Source organism: Anguilla anguilla, chromosome 14, assembly GCF_013347855.1.
Source record: "Anguilla anguilla isolate fAngAng1 chromosome 14, fAngAng1.pri, whole genome shotgun sequence".
In the NCBI taxonomy this organism is placed as follows: Eukaryota; Metazoa; Chordata; class Actinopteri; order Anguilliformes; family Anguillidae; genus Anguilla; species Anguilla anguilla.
Genome location: NC_049214.1, coordinates 21,532,925 through 21,553,319, shown reverse-complemented (window position 1 = coordinate 21,553,319; position 20,395 = coordinate 21,532,925). Strand labels below are relative to the sequence as shown.

At 41.2% G+C, this 20,395-nt stretch overlaps 1 protein-coding gene across 19 annotated transcripts in view; it reads right to left on the bottom strand.

Moving 5' to 3' along the window:
• Nucleotides 1–17,035, bottom strand: part of LOC118213237 (transcription factor 4-like) — a 169,888-nt gene extending 152,853 nt beyond the window's left edge. For 3 of the 19 annotated variants that reach the window (XM_035392036.1, XM_035392045.1, XM_035392050.1), the window contains exons 1-3: nucleotides 14,602–14,904; nucleotides 14,292–14,330; nucleotides 13,271–13,343 (exon numbers count right to left, since the gene is read on the bottom strand). In XM_035392036.1, coding sequence (XP_035247927.1) covers nucleotides 13,271–13,343; nucleotides 14,292–14,330; nucleotides 14,602–14,703 — 214 coding nt within the window. In that variant the 5' untranslated portion in view covers nucleotides 14,704–14,904. The other 16 variants (XM_035392041.1, XM_035392059.1, XM_035392061.1 and 13 more) reach the window with 10 other exon arrangements.
• Between the last annotated feature and the right edge of the window lie 3,360 nt (nucleotides 17,036–20,395).

Genomic DNA, 20,395 nt, shown 5'->3' with positions numbered 1-20,395 from the left:
AAAGACTACCGATGCACATGCCAGTAAAAGCTGGCAATAGCCTCACCGCGGCATTGTGAACACGTCACATATAGCTGCTAATATCGTCAGCATACAGACATTCTCAATTGTGTTAGTAGATGGCATAGGACTGACACCGTTTTGTCACCATATTCTTGGTTTAGGATACCCAGAGTGAGAAAGTGCTAACAAGTTATCAGTCTGCAAGGGTGCTACAGCACTCATTTACTTGTGCTGTTATCATAACAGGATGCAAAACCCTCGGCACACAAAGGGCTGGATTTTTCTCTCGATGCATAAACCTGGAAAAATGACACGAGACAAGTCCTATTCTCTGAAAGGGTTAAAGTGGAGCCAAACAAGCTCTTCTGAAAGGGTCTCTGTGTTGCTGTTCTCAGTTCTGCACAAATTGTATCAAATGTCTTTCACTAACTACATTAGAAAGCAATTACAGCTTAATGGCTGTCTAAATCCATTATCAACATTCATCTAACCTTTAAATATTTAAAGATAATACCTATTTAATTTGTGAAATTTAATGGACTGCCAGGCAGAGTGCATGTCTATTTAGCGTTAGCGTTTTTGTTTTCAGTAGACCCCACTCTCCACAGCTCGCTCTCTCTCTCTCTCCCACGTCACCCTTTCGTTCACTTGCTCTTCCCTCCTGTCTCTCTCTCTCTCTTTCTCTCTCTCTCTCCCTCTTCCTCCCTCCCCCCAATGCCGCTCTCTCCCTCTCACTCTTGGCACTCTCTCTCTCTTTCTCCTCCGCGTGTGTCTCTCTCTGTCGCTTTCTCCCCCCATGTCTCCCTCTCTTTCATCAGAGAGCGCTGGTGCTGCCCTCGACGGGAACATGCTCATTCAAGTTGAACTGAGGCTGTTAAAAAGCCTGCAATAACAAACTACAGGAAGCACTTACAATTCCAAATGCAGTGCACTACACTGGCAATTTATGTTTGCTGGCCTCTTTTGACATAATAACATTTGTTTTATGGGCAAAGTCGTCTGGGAGGGCAGGCTCTCCGGTCCACGCTGTGTAAAGCTCACTGTGGTGAGGAGCTCCTGTTCGAAATAGCGCGCGTGACATTGGGCTCACCTCAAAGGAAGCACAGGACCCTCCCTTCCTGTACACTGTGACCACATAGCGGCCTGCTTCCAAAGGCTTCGCCACCGTACTGTATGTACAACAAACAAAAGAACGGTCTGGCAGTGACAAATGCGTCAGGGTTCCAAAAAAACGACTATTTTAGCCTTCAGGCAGGTCGTCAAGCTAAAAACACACAAAGAAAGCGGTGATTTCGTAGCACAGAAAGCGGAATGAATAACGTATTTCCATAAAACGGTGAAATACTGTGTATAAAAAACACCCAGAAGGTAAGGCTATAACAGTGAGATTTCATTTCAAGTTTCCAGGTCATCAACTCAAATCACACAACAGGATGGAAGAGAGGGACCTCACTGCTGTTGACCAAAGCTTATGATTTGACATGTGTTCACATGCTTTCAATTTAATATTCTACCATACATAATATTTATTCTGAATACATAATATTTCTGGCACATTAATATAATTAATAGCATGCATCTATTTGAATATTTTGCATTTCATTACAACTGGTAAAAATGCAGCCTACTGTAAATGTGCATTTACATGCATACAATTAAAAATTTGTTTAAAAAAAAAAGAGTTGACAGATTTGTTAAATAATGACATTAATTTTCATTTATTTTATAAAATTGTGATATCTTTACTTTCATTAAATATGTGAATGCACATGTTCCTAATGTACTGTAACTGTGAAGATGGGGAGGTAAGCTAAGTAATACATGGTGAAGACTGTATCACATAATTGCATTTGCTAATTTTAGATTCTGTCACTACATTTAAGTTTATGTTATGGTAGCATTAAAAGCAATATAAACATACTAATCATCAGCAGTAAGTACAAAATAATTTCTAGTTTGCCAATTTACACTTTTGACAACTTGCCTTTTATTGAGATGGCCCTGTGCCTTCTGCAAACTCAGAAGGCAATTGGGAATCAAACCAACAGTTTGTGAAGTAAAATTAAATATAGGCCTAATTCATTCCACGTGTAGCATGAACACTGCCGCAAGTCAATTAAAGCAAACGGCATAGCCTCCATCAATACTAACCACACTAAGGCAACACTTAAACAGGTATGTCTTATGTTCCAATATGGGAATTCATTTTCAGTGGCAAATCTGTGAAAAAAGCTTCTTTGACACATCTCTTCATCAAGAATTCTCAGCATGAAAAACCTCTTGTTCACACATTCAAAAGAAACGTATGCTGAAGCACTAATCCGGTCGACAATTCCAAGCAGATTCAAGATATTTTTATAATAAAACTGGGCTAAACCAAATTGTTTTTCACTCAGCAAACCTTAAGACACCTCACTGCGCAGGTTATCATGAATAAATATACGGTGGCATGTATGGCAATATAACAAGAGAATAAATAATATGCCTGCTTTTGCTATAATAGCCACGTAAATACGTAAATATGGTGACAGATGATCTTCCTATCAACCACTTAGGGACGGGGAACACACATGATGTGTTGGATTTCATACATCCCGTACAAACAGATGCCTGTGAACACTTCTGGGCTGTAAACACACAGCACAAACACCGCACGTTTTTATTCCAGCATGTTAATACCATTAAACAAGCAGCACAAGCCGTGGGCTGGGAAAGGGCTGCGTGATGGCTGCCTATGAAGTATGTTTACGGATTCGTATCAATAGGAAATGTTGAGGTGGGAGCTAGACTGGCGGTTGAACAGAACAAGCCGTAATGTGCTGCTGTCGCTGACCCTAAACTCTCACACGGCGCAAGGCTCTTGTTGCGGAAGCAGAATATATCAAGCGCCTTCAAAAGATATAACACCGTGCCTCATGCTTAACAGTGACCATGCACGTGTCTTTCCCCCGATGGCGCTGAGCTTTCCAACTCAGGAAACCGGGTTCGTTCTCATTAGGTTCCCCTTTGTGTAGATCCAGCTCGGAGCGCCGGAACCCGTCGCAAACAACGCACACAAGACACGCAACAAGCCCGCACAAGAAACACCCAGCGCCGCGCGCCAAGACACGGCCCCGAACGCAAACAGCGGCGCACAACAGCGATCGCTCACCAGCCGAAAAAGCCCAACCTCAGAGGAGAAAGGGACACCACGGCCACAACAAAGACAGACCACACGTCAGCGCTTCCGCGCCGAGACCCCCCGGCTGCGCGGGCGCGCGCTCCGCACCACTCCTCTAAGGCCGGCGGAAGGGACCGGCCCGGTTTCCGCCCAGTAATGGCCGCGCTGAGAGAACAAGGCCGTCCGTCCGTCCGTCCGTGCGTCCCTCCGTCCGGGCCGGGCTCATTGTGTTTGGCACTTCCAGCCCTCTCTCTCTCTCTCTCTCTCTCTCTCTCTCTGGGAGCAAGCCTCAGCTGCTCGAGGAGAGGGGCACCAAATGAGCAAAAACAAACAGCCTTCATCTTCGTGTTTTTAAGGGAATATCAAAACATGAGCGCAAGTGAGAAAGCAATTGCCTGGGAAAACAGGTAAACATTTCCTGCATGTTAATTTGCGCCAGTTTAACAACGTGAAAACAATTTATACTGTTAAAAAATCTTCTATGAACTGCAAATGAGGCTCTGAGCATTATAAAGCAGCAATGCAGCTTGTTCACAGTTGTATTTTTTTTTTTTTTTAAGCGCGAAAGATGGTTAATTCTGCCACCCTTAAGAGAATGCAACCACACTCTCTAAATCATTCTGAGGACGTTTCAGCGAAAGGCACTTGATAAGAGCAGCGCGTTTGGGGAGCTGTGTTTTCGCCGTCCGTTACATATTGGGCCCATCAAAGAAATATGCGCGCGGCGGCGGCACAATAATCGCAGCGCAATTAGTCACCTGTGCACCTGTTTCCACGGACACCCAGGATGTGACAGGGGATCCGTAGGACCCTACAAATCACGACTGCGGGGAAATAAATGAAGCGGGCGGAAAGCACGGCACACCGCGGCACCTGAAGGCCCGCAAAGCCAGATGGGACGCTCTCATCGCCAGCGTCCGACATGACACTCGACTGGAAACAGGCGGTTTCAGCGAGAGAGCAGAGGGAGGCTCGCACCCCCAAAGACCGCCTCGCTGCCCTTAATTCATTTCACATGTGCATGCATGCAATTCTCCCATATACGTTAGAAATCATGAATGGGCGTGCTGTGGAAGATCTAGACCCCCCCCCAAACACTGAAAACCTGTGCAACTTCTTAAGACTTTTCTGGACCTATGACAGGCTGAGTGATCTATACCAATGCTATTCCAGAAGGCTTTGCAGAAAAATTTGAAGAGGTCAGAAGTCACATATTCTCACAGTGAGCAACTCAGTAACCAGTGGAATCCACAGATACCTTTTCCAGAAAGTTCTGCCCTTTATACACTTCTTACACACATTAAAGTCAAGAATAAAAATAACCAGGCCAAAGATATATATATATATATATATATATATATATATATATAGATATAGATATAGATATATAGTCAATAAAATTCAGCTGACACTGACATAGCAGGCTCAATGCAAAGGGTCAATTCAATCATACAACAACCGATTTCCAAAAAAGTAATTCCAGTGGTCATATCACTTTACAGATGTTTATTTTATGCAGCGCCATTTCAGCAAGCCTCCAAATTCGGTCTGGCTGCATTGTAATGAATAAAAGCAAAAACTTTGTTTTTAATTCAGCGAATGCATGCGAGCCATTTGTCAATGGAAACAGGACAGAAGAAACGCTCCCCCCTGGTCCTGCTACAGCACGCAACTCCAGGGAACAAGTTTACACTGAGCAGGTCCCATCGTTCTGTTTTTCACATTAGCCATGCGTTCCCTCCCGCCATCCAATCACAGCCTTCCGAGCCAGAGGAAGCCAGGGGGGCCCCACGATTCATTGCTGCTGTTTAAAAAAAAAAGAAAAAAAAGAGCAAGACCCCACCCAGACAGTGCATGGCTGGAACTACACAGACTAAATGGCGGGTTTGTTTTATTACTCGATGCTGAACACCTGCAAAACTAAAAAAAAAAAAAAAAATGCCCGTGCTGTTCCTATATTGGGGCCAGACAAAAGCCTTTCATGTGAGAACCGTTCTGTGGGAATGGCTTCGCTGAAGCTCTGGTTACATTCCACTGTCCCACTCTGCACTGCCAAATGACTGGAAGTCCACACACACACACACACATATACACATGCACTCACACACACACACGCACACACACACACACACGCACGCATGTGCGCACACACACACACAAACACAAACACACACAAATACGCACATGTGCACACGTGCACACACACACACACACCTTGAGGTAAACTTTATGTGTTCAGGACAAATCGCTAAACACACATAGACTGCACACATGCTCAAACTGCCTTGTGCACCAACACAATGACTGAACACCAAAAAGGAAAGCAACATGCACCCTGCTCCAAACATGGGTCTGGCAGTGTTTTGGAATAGCTCTTGTGTATTTGCTGATAGTAACAATGTGTTCAGCCACAAAGGTCAGAAGTCACACCTCACTTTTTCTTTCAGCCACATTAAGGCAAATTATTGTCATTAGGGCAGCTGCAGTTTTGGCTTGTAGACTGTAAGTTGCATAGCTATTAAGGTTTAGACTTAGTGGCGATAGTTAGCACAAGTTTGCTATTTTTATAATCATAATTATATGCTGTTCTACTTATATTACCACGTCTCTAAGTCTGGTATCGAAAACGGAATCAAGCCATTGTTTTCAAAGCATTAAAAAAACAAAGATCACCACTTCTCTCATCTAATTCTCTAGCCGTTGATGCCTTGAAGGTAACCTCCGGTCACGCTCTTAAAATATGAACCTTCAACCTTTTTCTTTTAATGAAGAAGGTACTTCCTATTGAAGATCACAATAATGACAGATAAGTACTTTGCATGCCCAACCGTGCACTTTCCCTGGGTTTGCCCAATTCTTCTCAGTCTCCTTCATAGGTTTTTGAATAGTGAAGTGATATACAGCCTAATTCCACCGACAACCAACACAAACAACTCAGTCTTCCACTTCTGTTCTGAAGGACAATACTGGCTGTGAAATAAAGGCGCTTTTCACTCTCAACAAACAAGCCTGAAGAAACTGGTTAGCCTCAGCATCACCTGCTATTCCTTCTGTAAAACACTGAAGCAATTTGCTTTCTTTCAAAACAGTTTAAAACTCAAATTGGTGGCTTGGCCGATTTTACACATGATGCCTTTTAACACATAAAGCAAAGAGAAAACTTCATAAATGCATATTTATTGGATAATTTAAGCTGTAATTGCTTCAAGCTGTTGGGAGATGCACGTAAAGCACACAGTAGCTGGAAAAAAAACTAATTAGTGGGGAAAAAAACTCACAGCTACATCTTTAGCTCGGCCTAACAGAAAAAATCCAAACTAAAGAATGGATTTCCTTCGCATCGAAACAAAAGCAAACAACATGAAAAATAAGGAAAGAATGCGGAAAGACGCGGGCACATCGCACGGACAGAGGGCAAGAGGAAGCCGGTCTGCCACAGGAGCGATGTTCCAAGTCCTGACGGAGAGGAGCGTGGGGGGAAAAGATCAGCGCAGCATCGCACACAAAGGTGCCGGAGACGGAGCCAGACGTCGACTTGCCGACGAGCGGCGGGAGAAAAAGCAGCGCGCGGGTTTGTCCGCCAGGCCCCGGGGCCCCCTCGCCGTTGCGGGGAGTCTGACAGGCAGTCGCCCCGGGTGACCGTCCGCTGGCGAACGCGCACGCCGGGTCATTCGTCTGACATCACACAGCGCGCTTTGTGCGCTAGCGACCGGTTTAGGAAAAAATGCGTACGAAGACTGCGCTCCACGCATCTGATTTTACCAGAACGGGAAACACCTTCCATGTGTCTGTCTCCTACCCCGGCCCAGACAGAGCAGAGCGAAGGGGAAAAAAGCAGGGCCAAAGGTTCTGAAAGCAGAGCACACACCTTCTTCCACAGAGATCAGCGCTACCATTCCCTTCAGATGACTGTGAAAAATGGCCCCAAACACAACTCACAAGCACGCACACACGAACACACATACACACGAACGCACACATACACACAAACACACGCACGCACTCGCACACACACACACACACGCAGAAGCAGACATGCATTGGTCCATCCTCAGCAGCCCTTGTTTTAAATCTTATCTGTGAATTCGACTCTTTATTTTTTTCCCTCAGACACAGAAAATGTCTGCAGATAAATATCTGCCACCAGATGATCACATTGCTGAAGCACCTCAGGTATTAATTGTTAGCTGCCATTTTAGGGGAGGCAGGATTTGAGATTCACCAAGGGTAGTTTGCAGGTATTTGTGGCTCACCTCCCCCCCCCAACCCCAATCCCATATTTACCACCTGGTTGCCTTTTTATTATTACCATGTCACAATTTTCACACCAATATCTGAAACACGCTGAAAAATCTTTCATAATTGACCAAATTGGAGGGGGGGGAGAACAGCGGCCAATTAAAATGTGTAAAAAGAAGAAGGGGACCACCTCCTTGAAACCCTCCCACGTCCCGTCCCCCCCCCCAACCCCCCAACCCCCCCAAAAAAAAGCCTGTTCTATTCCCCTCCCCTCTCCCCCTCGCCACTACCCCATTAACTCTTCGCTTCCTGGCTCGTGTCTGGAGCAGATGGCTCTAGGGGTGTTCCAGCAGATTTACGGGCAGGGAGGCGGGAGTGTTTTCCAGCCCGGGCCCAGTGCACCTGGGCCACAGGAACAGCCAGAGGTACGTGAAGCGAAAAACAAAGAGCCGGCGCCGGGCAGGCAGTGCAGCGCCGTGCCCCTCTGTGCCCAATCTGGGCTAGACCCGGGCGAAGGCTGCCTCTGCCACGCTGCCTCCGCGCCGTTTCGTCCGTTTGGAGACTGCCGCACCGTTTCCCTGGGAAAATGCTGAAGAGTCCATTTTGAGGGAGCATTTTTACACTGTTCTATTTCAAACGGCATTGTGCGCCCTGAATCCAGCGCCCCATCTCTTTCATAAAACGAGGACATCGGTTTATATTCTGTGTCGAACCCCACACTGTGGGTTACTGCGTTCACTTTGTTTGTCCTCTGTGGAATACATACAAAAGCGACAGTAAAGCTGTCATTTAAAAAAATAATAAAATTGCATTGTGGGTAAAATTTGTCTAGGTCATCTATTTCTTTATGAATTTCAGCGCATCCAACAAAGTGTTGGAAATGACCAACCGTGAAAAAAGTCCAGTTTGCAAAAACCACGTCTGATGTAATAAATTTACCCCAATACTGCACAAACTGCCTGCTCACAAAATAAACAAAAAAAAACAGAAGAAGGAGAGTGGTAAATTATAAAAATCATAAGCTCACACTGCTTAAATAATTCCTCATCTGTCATCAGATCAAGCAGTGATAAACATGGTATGAATCCTAAACTGGACCCTACAAAATGAATAATACAATGTATTTGGCCTTTGATAAATAACCTGCTTGTTTGTGTCAGTTTTGCTTTACCAAAAGCTGCCATCGTTAAGATACTCTGTCATCTTAAACTCCTGTATTTCAATTCGCTCAAGCTGGCAGTTGATAAACAGACGACTACTCCTTTCTTCTTTTGCACATCCCACATAAAAGACATTTAGACCTTAATTCACTTCAAATCTATAGCCCAGCAGACAATGTTCAGAGCATTCACAACAGAATCCATTTCCCATACTCCCTCACGCGAGTTACCTTTTCTACAACAGAGTCCTGATTGTCACCCAAACGTTCTCACACATATCCGGTAAAGAGAGTATGAATTAAGGGGCATTGTGTCCCGCCCACCACCCCACACCCCCTACCCCACCCCCACCCACCTCCGTCTTTCAACCCAACGCGGCAAAAGAATATACCTGCGCTTCGGTCTATACCACATGATATTATCACATCTGTGCTTTAAATAATCGCAACCTGGGAACGGCATCTTTTCCCAGGACCTTAAAATAGGCTCGGCACAGCATGGAAGGTGGCAACGTGAAAGCTGAACGCTCCACTCATATCCCACTCTTGAATCAAATCCCTTCACATTCCAATTATTGCTGTCATTTGAAACAGGGATCTTATTCAGGGGTTGTGCCTTTGCAGTGCACATGACAATTCCCCACCAAGTTCGGCGCTTTAATTCAAGGTCTGCATTTCACAGTGTGCTGCTCGCCCATCGAGTTAATTACAAACAAGGCTGACGTTCTTTTTTTCCCCCCCATTTTCTTTATTTTCAAAAGGCTAATTATGCTTCGGGACTTGCTTTAGCTCCGTATGAACAGGTGCGTCTATCAACGCAAATCATAAATTCTTTCAAAACACCGAGGGCTGAGACACATGAGAAACAACATGAAAACAGCAGCAGGTACGAGTGCTCCACTGGACTGTTCAGTCAGGATCCAGCCAAAACCCTCCTACTGCCGCTAACATTTTTTTTTTCTCATGCAATATCGCAGATCATACTCTCTCCCGTTGCTGTTTACTGAGGAGCTCCACTTGGTGAAAAGAACAGTCTTGTTTTTCTCACACTTCTTTGTGGATTTTTCTGCATCTTACCCCTGATAAAAATAAAGGTCCACCGTCATCCCAACAAGAGCTTGTTACCTGTGACACTACACAGACACGCTTGAATACCACAACACAAAGAGAACACCTAAAACTTTCTGCCTGCAAGAGTCTACCTGTTTCCATAAATAATTTCCATTACACCATTCTCCATAGTCCATCCTAGGCGCATAAAACACGTGTGATTTTCAAACTCAAGCCTCACACAGAGACATGGTATAGAGCACGGTATAGAGCAGGCTCATTGTTGCTTTCCCAGCACAGGCCAGTCTGACAATGGCAGAGCGGAGGGCACCGGGCCAATCGAGGCCTCGTCCAGCCAAGCCCGTTCAGCACAAAAACAGCCACGGCTTTACCAAACGTAGCCTGTTTTTCCCTTTAACGTTATCATTTAACACTAAATCTCTTCTTCTAACAAGGTAGGTCAATGCTTATTTTCCTTATTTCGCAAAATAAATACAGTATTTCTGGTTGACTGACTTCCCAGTAAACTCTGCAGATACTCTCAGGCTATACCTTAAATCTTTAATCCGGAACTAATTTGCTATTGAGTCAGGGAAGACATATATTAAATAAACCTGTTTCGCTACATCAGGCAATAATGTCAGAGAATGTCATTCCTGTATGTGGTTTTATACCACCCAAGTGCTCATCTTCTGCTTTTGGAGAAGAGGCACCACCATCCTTCCGGAACAGAGAGGCTGGAAGCTCAGAGGCTGACAGAGCCTGGAGTGGGCTCTCGGCAGTCCGGGAGCCATTGTCAAGGGCAGAATCCATGGAAGGAAAAAGCTAACAAGTGTGTTACACAAAAGGACTCGAGTGAAGATATCACATGAACAGCAAAGTTGGACCTCGACTGAGGGGCCCAATATTCTATCTGGTCCTACCAGACATTAGCTAATTGACCATGACTATGAGGATCAAATCCTAAAAAACTACCATGGATGACAATTCATTACTCCATCCGCACACCCCCCCCCACCCACCCAGGGCCCTCAACACACAATAAGAGTCACCTCCCTCTGCCACAGTGGATCATTTTCAGCCACCACTGATACGCCTTTAATGAGGTAGAGTCACCCTCCCTAATACAGAAGCTTAGTCTGTGGCACACAAACATCCAGCCAGGTAGAGACGAGGCTCACTACAAAAATACGACGTTTCACTTCAAATCACAGTTCTTTCAGAAGGTGTTAAGCACGCTGAAATCCACATAAATTAAAAAGGAAACCCCTTGGAAGAGAATTAAAGAGGATCCCCGGAAATTTGTCTAATTGAACCCGTCAGGAAAGGCTCCACAAAAGACGAGACTTAGACACAACCCTGAAATTATCATCATTATTATTAGTGCAATTATTAGTATTAATAGCACTCATAATATTGCTATTATTGCTAAAACGCCCATTAACTGGTAATCCAATGCACAATTACAGCACAGCTTTTTGTAGTCGTTCTGCTTACTGGGAACAAGACAAATAAACACTCTCGGAAGCGAGGGATAGTGGGGGGGGGAAATTAAGTATTAAGTCACTGGTTCCCTCGCTTCATCTTTATTTTGAATGCAATCAGTACATTTTGACTGACAAGCATGACCAAAACAGATTGGAATGAATAGAGGCAGGGAACAGTCAGGCTTGTGTGGAGGACTTTATCTGTCTGTGTTCAAGTACATCAAATGGAGCAGGATATTATTAAAACATTCTTACTCTGAACTGTGACTTAATAAGCTATGCCGATTAAGAAGACAAAAGTATGGCATGCGATGAGCCTATCTGCCTTCGCCCAAATTTCTCAACCGCTAAACGCTGGCAGAGGCGGAACTGAGCTCTGCGGCTCGTGAGCAGCGCAGCCATTCTCTTCCCAAACGAAAATAAATAAACGCCAGGAGATGGATTTTGCGACCACCTCATGGGCTGATCTTTCGACACGAATTGATGAATACATTTTTTTTTAAAACAGCACAGGCCTACACATATATTTTTGTGTTTAAATTTTTTTTTTTTTTTTTTGCCAGTTCACACTGCGAAAAATATTCTTTTCTTGACTGCCAGCTACAAGCTACAAAGAGAAGGGGCGCAAGAAATTGCTCGCCCCCTGTCTAACAGCGTAAACCCACAATGCAATGGGGACATGCAGGACGTGGAGGAAGATGAAGCAAAACATTACACAAGGGGAAAAAATAAAAACAGACACACCAGATATTAGAATACAAAAGGGATATTTTAAGAGGAACTTGTTTTTTTTTTGTTATTGTTTTTTCTGCTATCCTTTACTGAGAAACATTTAAACAGTTTTGCTGATTCAATAGTTGATTATTGTTGATTATTCACCAGGAATATTTGGGCAGTGTCATTCATTTGGCCTGGCAGAGCACACCTATCCTCCCACATATCAGCTTTACAGCACAAAGCACAGCAACAACACACAACATAACTGGGGGGGGTGAAAAACTTCCGACCCACTCAAACCCCCCGTGACAACAGAGTTGAACACTGGTCAGCAAGATTATTGATCAAGTCCCATCTGGACTAGGATTATTTAAGGCCAATTACTCTGTTTGGCAAAATACAGAATAATAATAATAATAATAATAATAATAATAATAATAATAACAAGTATTATTATTATTGTTATTATTATTATTATTATTATTATTATTATTATTATTAAGCAGTATAATAAGCTAAATTCACACGAACACAAAGACTGCTAATTCAAAGTCAGAAAGACAGGAAATACCTATTCCATACTTTTGGACAGATTAGGATTCTTCATGAAAAAGAAACAGAAAAGTACAGAGCACATTGTGAGCAAGAAATATTAGCTCCAAAAATTCATCAATTATTAAAATTTGGATAATTGAATAAAAATGTGGATAATTGAATTAAAAAAATCAATAAAATGCATTTCACAAAATAAAACCATAAAGGTAGGTCCATGTGTAAAAACAGACATTATGAATAAATACAAATAACCGTCTAATATCATGAAATAATTGGCTAATCTAGTGGGTAGCAAGGACAGAAAGAGTCAGACACAGCAGAGCAATTGCATAATATTCGTAAACAAACCATTTAACATGATCTTTCTTTTCGAGTTGACAGAAGAAGAAAAAATGCAGTTGAGCAGTTGTATTATTGCGCACTGTCTCACGGTACACTTCAGGTGATACATTAACAATGAGTCTGCTGCCACTTACAACAGAATATGAAACCGTAGGAGATTAGTGGCCTCAAATGTAAAAGTTCATGTGGTCAGTTTAGCTCATTAACATATTCACACCGTGGCTAGTAAGAGGCAAGCCAGAGATCCAGACAACCCCTGTCTATTGCTCTTCTGCACAGGCAAAACCACTCTCACCATAATCCATCAAAACAGAAGGCGCAACTTTTCGTCAACAAATTTTAGGAAGGGAGTTTAACATTTAAATGTAGTTAAACACACTGTAGACAAATCAAACAAGCATTTTACGATACTGCTAGTCTTAAATAAGCCAATTAATTAATTAATAGCATATAGAATTTATACAAAAAAAATCCGCTACATAGGCTGTTTGAACATATACATTTTAATAAATTACTGTAGTTCCCCTTAGTAATTGTGAATCAAACAGATCGACATACTTGAGCCTGAGAAATGTCCACTTCCGAGAGATGTTGGTCCGTTTTTTCCACTGCTTACGGGGGGAGAAAACATCTAAAAGAAAACAAACAGAACTTTAAAAGAGACGTACTTATTCTTAACAAAAATTATTATCTAAAACATAATTTTTATTGTTTTCTATTTGGTGCAATACTTCTGCATTTCTAGATATTTCACATCAAACTAAAGCGATACTTCTGGTGTTACACACACTTAGAAATTGTTTTTAGTTTTTAATTAATTCAAACGTAAAACAGTATTTTCTTATTCACAAAACCGTACACGTATAAATAAGTACATAATTCACCTTATCGTAAAGCCACATCGAACATGCTTCCCTTCAACTAATGCAGGCTCAGAAATCCTGTATCAACCACCTAGCAATTTGGCATTGTAGGCTACCCTTAATGATGGGATAAAAGAATGAACTGCATTGACAAGAAAAGCCATTGCTAACATCTATATAGCGGTTAATACTGTCCCTATAAATCCATATACTGTACACTTCGACCGTTAAGTTTGCAATTCTGTGAGTCTGTGATATACAAGTTCGATATTTTTCATACAAAGTTGACAGACAGCATTGATTTTGTAAAACATGGCCGAAGGGAACATTTCCTGTCCAAACTTCCGAAAACCATTCCTCAGAAGACAAATATTTGCCACGGTCAAGCTACTTTTTCATGGGTTTAGTCGGAGGGAATTCAAAATAATAGCTTATTTAGAAGAAGGACATTTAAACACAACAAACGTAGAAGCTACACAACTCTGGACTGTGGCATAGCCTACAATTTAAAAACACCGACCATTTCCTTAATCTAAATGGCAGTCCAGCATGCCGTTTTACTTTCATCAGGACAATGTTGGGATTAATTGTTTATCTCAGACAAATTTCAGCAAAAAAATAACAAGATGTGCAAATGTCTGTTGTCAAATATATCAGCATTTGATAATCTATCAAAGAACAGAACAAGAAAAATACTTGAAAGTAGGATATACTACCATTGATGTTGGGAACATTTTCAAATCGCTGTTTCGCATCTATAAGACAACAAAATTACTAATGCAATATCATATTACTCTATACATGTTTTGGAAAACACTTCACAGTTCAAACTACATTTGTTTAAGCGTTCTTAAATCAAATAATAAACAAATAATAGACGAAGAGAGCAAAGAAACACTTTTAAAATTACCGTAGATCAAATTAACAGGACAATAAGTGTCGCTATACGATAGCAAAATGTAAACATTAACCGACAGGTCTTTTTTCTTTTCTTCTCAGGATATAAAATGTATAACAATTGCTTACCGCACTGAAATCCAATAAGTCGCTGAGTTCTTTGTCTGTCCCTAAGGCAGCCATTCGCTGTTGGTGATGCATTTTAGCAAAATCACACAAACCTAAAAACATGGAAACAAATTGCGGTCAGAAGACGCCAGGTCTCGCACTGATAAGGAGGGGGGATCTAATCACTATTTCAGATCTTCCTCAAAATCCACAGATGACCCGACTCGCAAGATTCCACTTTGCATTTAAACCTATTCTCTCTCAGCGCATCATTATGCAACAGGAGGTTTACATAAAATGAATCCAGTAGCTAGTACAGTACACTACAGAAAGAAGAAACTGACATTAAAACAAGTCTCGCCCAAGTCCAACTCGGCTCGATGTGCAGGTTAAACAGGGGATCTGGAAGTGACAATCCAATGTGAAAAATATAAATAAATAAATACATAAAGGACTGAGCGAAAAAAAAACGTGAGGATAAAAAACTAGCCAGCTACCACAGGCACTGAAATGACAGCGCAAATATCCGTGATACTGAATGTAGCTAATTATGAGGACTTTTGTCAATTTTGAGCTTTCATTCGGCCGAGGTTTCAGCCCATGTGCTCGCCGAAATACTAAGAATGTGTATGTACAGCCTCCCAGCTAGCTACCTTTTACATATCGATGTCTTTAACGCTGCAGCTGCCAATGTTCCACTGAAACAGAAAAGAATGTGTAAAGGAATATTAGAATTGCTTTCTCAAATACGGTTATGACCTCCAAACCGCGCGCTATAGTTACTGTATCAAGAATTTCTTTCACGCGTTTCTGCTCAGTCTAATGTTATTCTATTGCGTAGCAAAAAGTCAGGACGAAACGAATAGTGAAGTGCAGTTGTCAAGACTGTGCTCAACCACAAGGGTATAATTTTTTTTTTTTTTTTTTTTTTGAAACAGCTTCAAAACGTTGCAAACATAAACTATTTTAATTAAGAAATAACACTTATTATAGGCATACTATGCAATCTTTTAAGTGTTCAGCAGTTCATTTTATAGCAATGGATAACATGCTGAGTGTGTAACTAGCTTGCTAGAGGGATTTTCTTCTTTTTTATTTGCAAGAGCCTACGTTAGCCGCACTCCAACAAAACAGCTTTGTTTGACATTTTTTATTCGAATTGAATATCGTTTAAGGCTGATTTGGCCACCAGTTTAGTGATCAGCTAGCTGATAAGCCAAGCATTATTCTGATAAAACAACGCCTCGTGTTCGTCTTGAACAAGTGTTAGCTAGAACCTGCAACGCTTAGCATTAAGGCTGTCAGAAAGACTACCAACCAAGGTTAGCAAGCTGTAGGCATTGGTTTCATGTGGCAACGTGAAATTAACTAGCAGCTTACTATTTAGAATACAGCTAGTTGGGTTAGCTTGTACACAAAGTAAAACGGTCGTCGCCTCCCTTTGTATTTGTTGCAAATGATAAATCCAGTAAGAGACGGAAGCTAACGTCAGATATCTGGCGTCCAGTGCAATAACAATAACGTTAGCAGCCAGGCAAAATTAAAACACCACAGCTAGCTACCGATATTATATTCTAACGCTAATCATAGTTTCACATTTGAACTAATCGTCACCGTAATATGTTGTTTATTCGAGCTTACTTCACGACATGATACCTATATATAAAGTTAACTGCAGTGGCAGTACAGCAAACCACAGCCAAACTTTTACCGCGTTACGACACGTAGGGGCGACTATCAACACAATTAGCATTAGAACATTGGACATTACCTAGCTAGTTAAAATTGTCCAGCAAGCAAACACTGACGAGGTTAGAAATGAAGAACTCAGGCTATCCAAAACATTAGCTACAATGGTTTATTATGTAATCATCATCAAACACAGAATCAATGCTTGGTTGGTTACAGTCAGTTGAGAAAGTTTTGCACGCCGGAGGTGCCAGCACTCCGGCAAGGACAGAATATTCCTTAAACCGTATAATCAGCGAACGTGCAAAAAAAAAAAAAAAAAAACTATCAAAACAAAATGTCTGGAGTTTAATACTTTAAGATAACAACGAATAAGACAACATATTTACGTGTTAGTGATGGCTATACAACAAGAGTGTTGAATTACCTCAATTTGTAATGTTAATCCACACAAATGTATAATTTGTAACTATATTATCAATATCAAAACAAAATACTTCGCTCGCTAATGATATCGTATTGAATCTGTGCCCGACGACGCTTTGAGCATGGTATTTAAAATAGCATTGCTAATAGTTCCCAGCAATAACCCAGCTCCAGTAAAATGCAGTTGTACATCCAGATGTTGTCTTTTGTTTGGAGGGTTGGTTGGTTGGTTATCAGATCCCATTTAGCTAGCCCTCTGGCTAGCCACTTTCCATAGCTCTACACTAGCTAGCGATTGCAATATTATCCGTAGCGTGTTTCAGAAACGCATGCATGAGTCGCATCCACATCCGGGACGTACGTCACCCTCCAGGTCCGGGTCACGTTCATATGACGTAAATTAACTATCTGCCTGCAAATCCACATGTGTATTAATAATTATTAACTCGTTATATATTTACCAAAGATAGCGAGATGGAACCTTTTTCTTTTAGGAAAAGAACTGAGTATCCGTATCGGCCCATTGTGTAATATAATTTCAAAATGTGAACTTCTCCAGAACGAGAAAAACTTGACGTTAGTTACTTCTGGGTATTTTTAAGTTTTACCAGCTCATGGTGCTTTACATTTTTCGTTGCCCTCTTGAAGTTTTTTCGCAATACCAAAATACAATTCAAGCGCTCTATTGTATAATAGTCGGTTTAATGGTGAATATTGTGGATTCCTAGAAACTAGCGAAAGCAGAGTGATTTCTTTATTTTTTTAGAAGACAGAATACTTGGCTATTTGCATGGTATATTTCCTTATGAACTCTGACATGTGTTCATGGAATCTCTGTTGTTTTTGCAAATACTTGACGTAGCCAGAGCTATTGTTTGGACCTTTTTGGACAATATTACAGTTTAACGGAGACTGTGGTTTTATATGCATTTTCTGGTGGTCGTTCAAATCAACGTTACAAATGTTGTGACAAAGCCAATAGCTTTGCCCTGCAGCACCTGATTCAGTGATTATACCGAATCACAAAATAATCTGTCTGTTTCAGAGGGAAAAAAAGGAAAATATGCCACTATAGGACTCGTGACTCGTAGGGACATAATGACATCACATCAAGTTAAATTAATCAAAAGCTTCTAAAGCCTGAGCAAATTATTAGAGACAAATCAATATTGCATAGACCTTTGTGTGCACATTCATAATCTGACCTCCCTCAATATTATAATATAGTATAGTATTATATTATATTATATTATATTATATTATATTATATTATATTATATTATATTATATTATATTGTATTATAATATTACTTAACAAATGTTCACTGTGACCTATAGACTAACTACATGCTACACATGATGCATAACCCACAAGTAATAGAAGCAATATCAACATTTTTATTTGGTTGCATTATGGTGTACATAAAGTTGAAGACTTACCACTATGATACTATCCATTTAACACAGTCCATGTCAAAGTAATAGTTTGCAACATGATTTCTTAATGCACATGGAAAACAGTTCAAAGAAATGATTCTGTATTTTCAGAGGGCTACGTCCTGCTATAGAAAGTCAAAGCAAGATAGGAGGCTGTACGTGGGTTCACACTGGGTGGCCAAATCTGTTTATAAGCGTACAATGTAAAAAAAAAAAAAAAAGAAAAAAAAAGCAATACCTCATAGCTTCTTAATAAGAAAATGCTGAGGACTTGTACTAAGCTTTTAAGCCCACAGCCCAACATGCTACAGCTAGAGAGGGAGAGGCTTCACAAAGCAGATTTAAGCTTTTTATAGCAATGGTTGTCTACCCAGTTTGTTTCATTTGAATGAAAGACAAATGCAAAAGAAATCTTGGAATCATGTTCTGAGATATAGCTACGAGGGTCATGTGCGATTTTATGTAGGAGATTTGTATCACAAACAGGGTCCTTACTTCCAAACACTCATTGATAACAGCTATACTGACCAGTGAGCTGGGAGAGTTGCGTGGTTGGGAGATTTAATCAAAGGCAGCACTGAATCTTTGCTTATTTGAGTCTTTGTTGCATCTTAGTAGGTCAGCGGTATTACATGGGATGAGAAATCTTGGGCTATCATACAGCACTTAGTGATTAAAAAGCTAGGCAGACACCAACCCCCCTGCTGTAAAGTATTAATGGTCACAGGCACTGGCACTGAGTAGTGGTGGGGGGAGTGGGCCCCTTCAATAATTACATTGCGGGGGAGGGGGTGTACTTATTTATTGCAATGTAACATTACATTTCAGTAAATAATTTCAAAGTGATGGTACAGCAATTGGTTTAAACTCTTCATCTAGCAGACATACATAGGCATGTAATAATAATAGTTAACTGCATTTTTGAAAGCACCAATCGTACCTATGATAGTTACACCCAAGTATAGCTTTATGTCAGCAAGACTGGATAAATGTGTTTTTGTAAGGATAATCAAATCCATTGGTGAAAGTAAATTGAAAAAAAGAGGTTTGCCTATGTTTAAGGTAGGCAAGCACTTTTTTTCTTTAACTAACTTCCAGATTTGTTGCTGCTAGCTAGTTAATTCCTTTTAAGGTCTTGTCAGTGCAAATCATCAAGTGCAAAGGACTGCTCTTGTGCTTTGCTTTACTAACTGTATTTCAAACTGTTAGCACTGGCTGCAAACTGTTTTATTGCACAAGACAGAGGGCAGAGAAGCATGGGCTTGGGTCAAAAGGCAGGGGGAGTATAGTAATGTATAAGAGTTTTTTTTTAGTCAACCAAAATATAGAACTACTTTTTTCATATGTTGTATGGTACTCCTTATGGCTCAGGTAATTCTTATGACCACTTGATACTTTGTTCCAGAGTTGTGTCATGCTTTCTGTTTTCCGAATTGGAATCCTTGCATTTCTTTCTGAAAGTGAATAGGAACCTACTGTCCTGCACTGGAAATTGGGGTATTCCGCAATGACAGTGTTTCTGCAAAAGTGACCCCATTATACACGTGAAAGATTTCCAACTGCCTGTTACTCTAGTTTCCCCTCAAATGGTATTAATTCCTGCAGGGAGAAGGGATGTATACATCAGATATATTGCTCCTTCATAACAAGGCTCTCATTACAATTAAGTACTTTGAAACCAAGAGAACATTCCTTGTAGACATAATATGCTGTCTTATCCTGAAAAGGACAACACCCCTCAATGTGCAAGAATAATAATTTTCCTATTCTTTCTGTCAGCCTGTGGAATCCCTGTCTCCCTTAAGACGATAAAAAGATGGCATCCACGTGCACCCAGTTCAGGCTTCCAGGTCTGATGCAGGTAGGTCGTAATCCGCAGTATGAGCTTTGCAAAGATATTTATGTTCAATCAAATACGTTGCCTCATTTTCATCCGCTGCTGCAGTTACAGATACTGGGGCAGGCAAGGTCAGACCAGGAAAAACTTTCCATCGTGGCTGCTGTATTCGTTGTCACAATAGGATTGGATGACAGCTCAGTTTAGCATGCAGTGCTAAGACAGTATGTTACTCAGAATAAAAGTATTGCAGCCGAGAATGCTTTTTATTGCACAGAGAGTTGTGCACTAAAGCTTATATTAATCTGATATATGCTGTTCTGATTCTTCTGTATTGTCTGGATAAGAACATATGGTAAATTAATGTAATGTAATTTAACCGTGTAATTTGCCACTTGCGTCCGAAATGCTTGGCAGCCACCACAG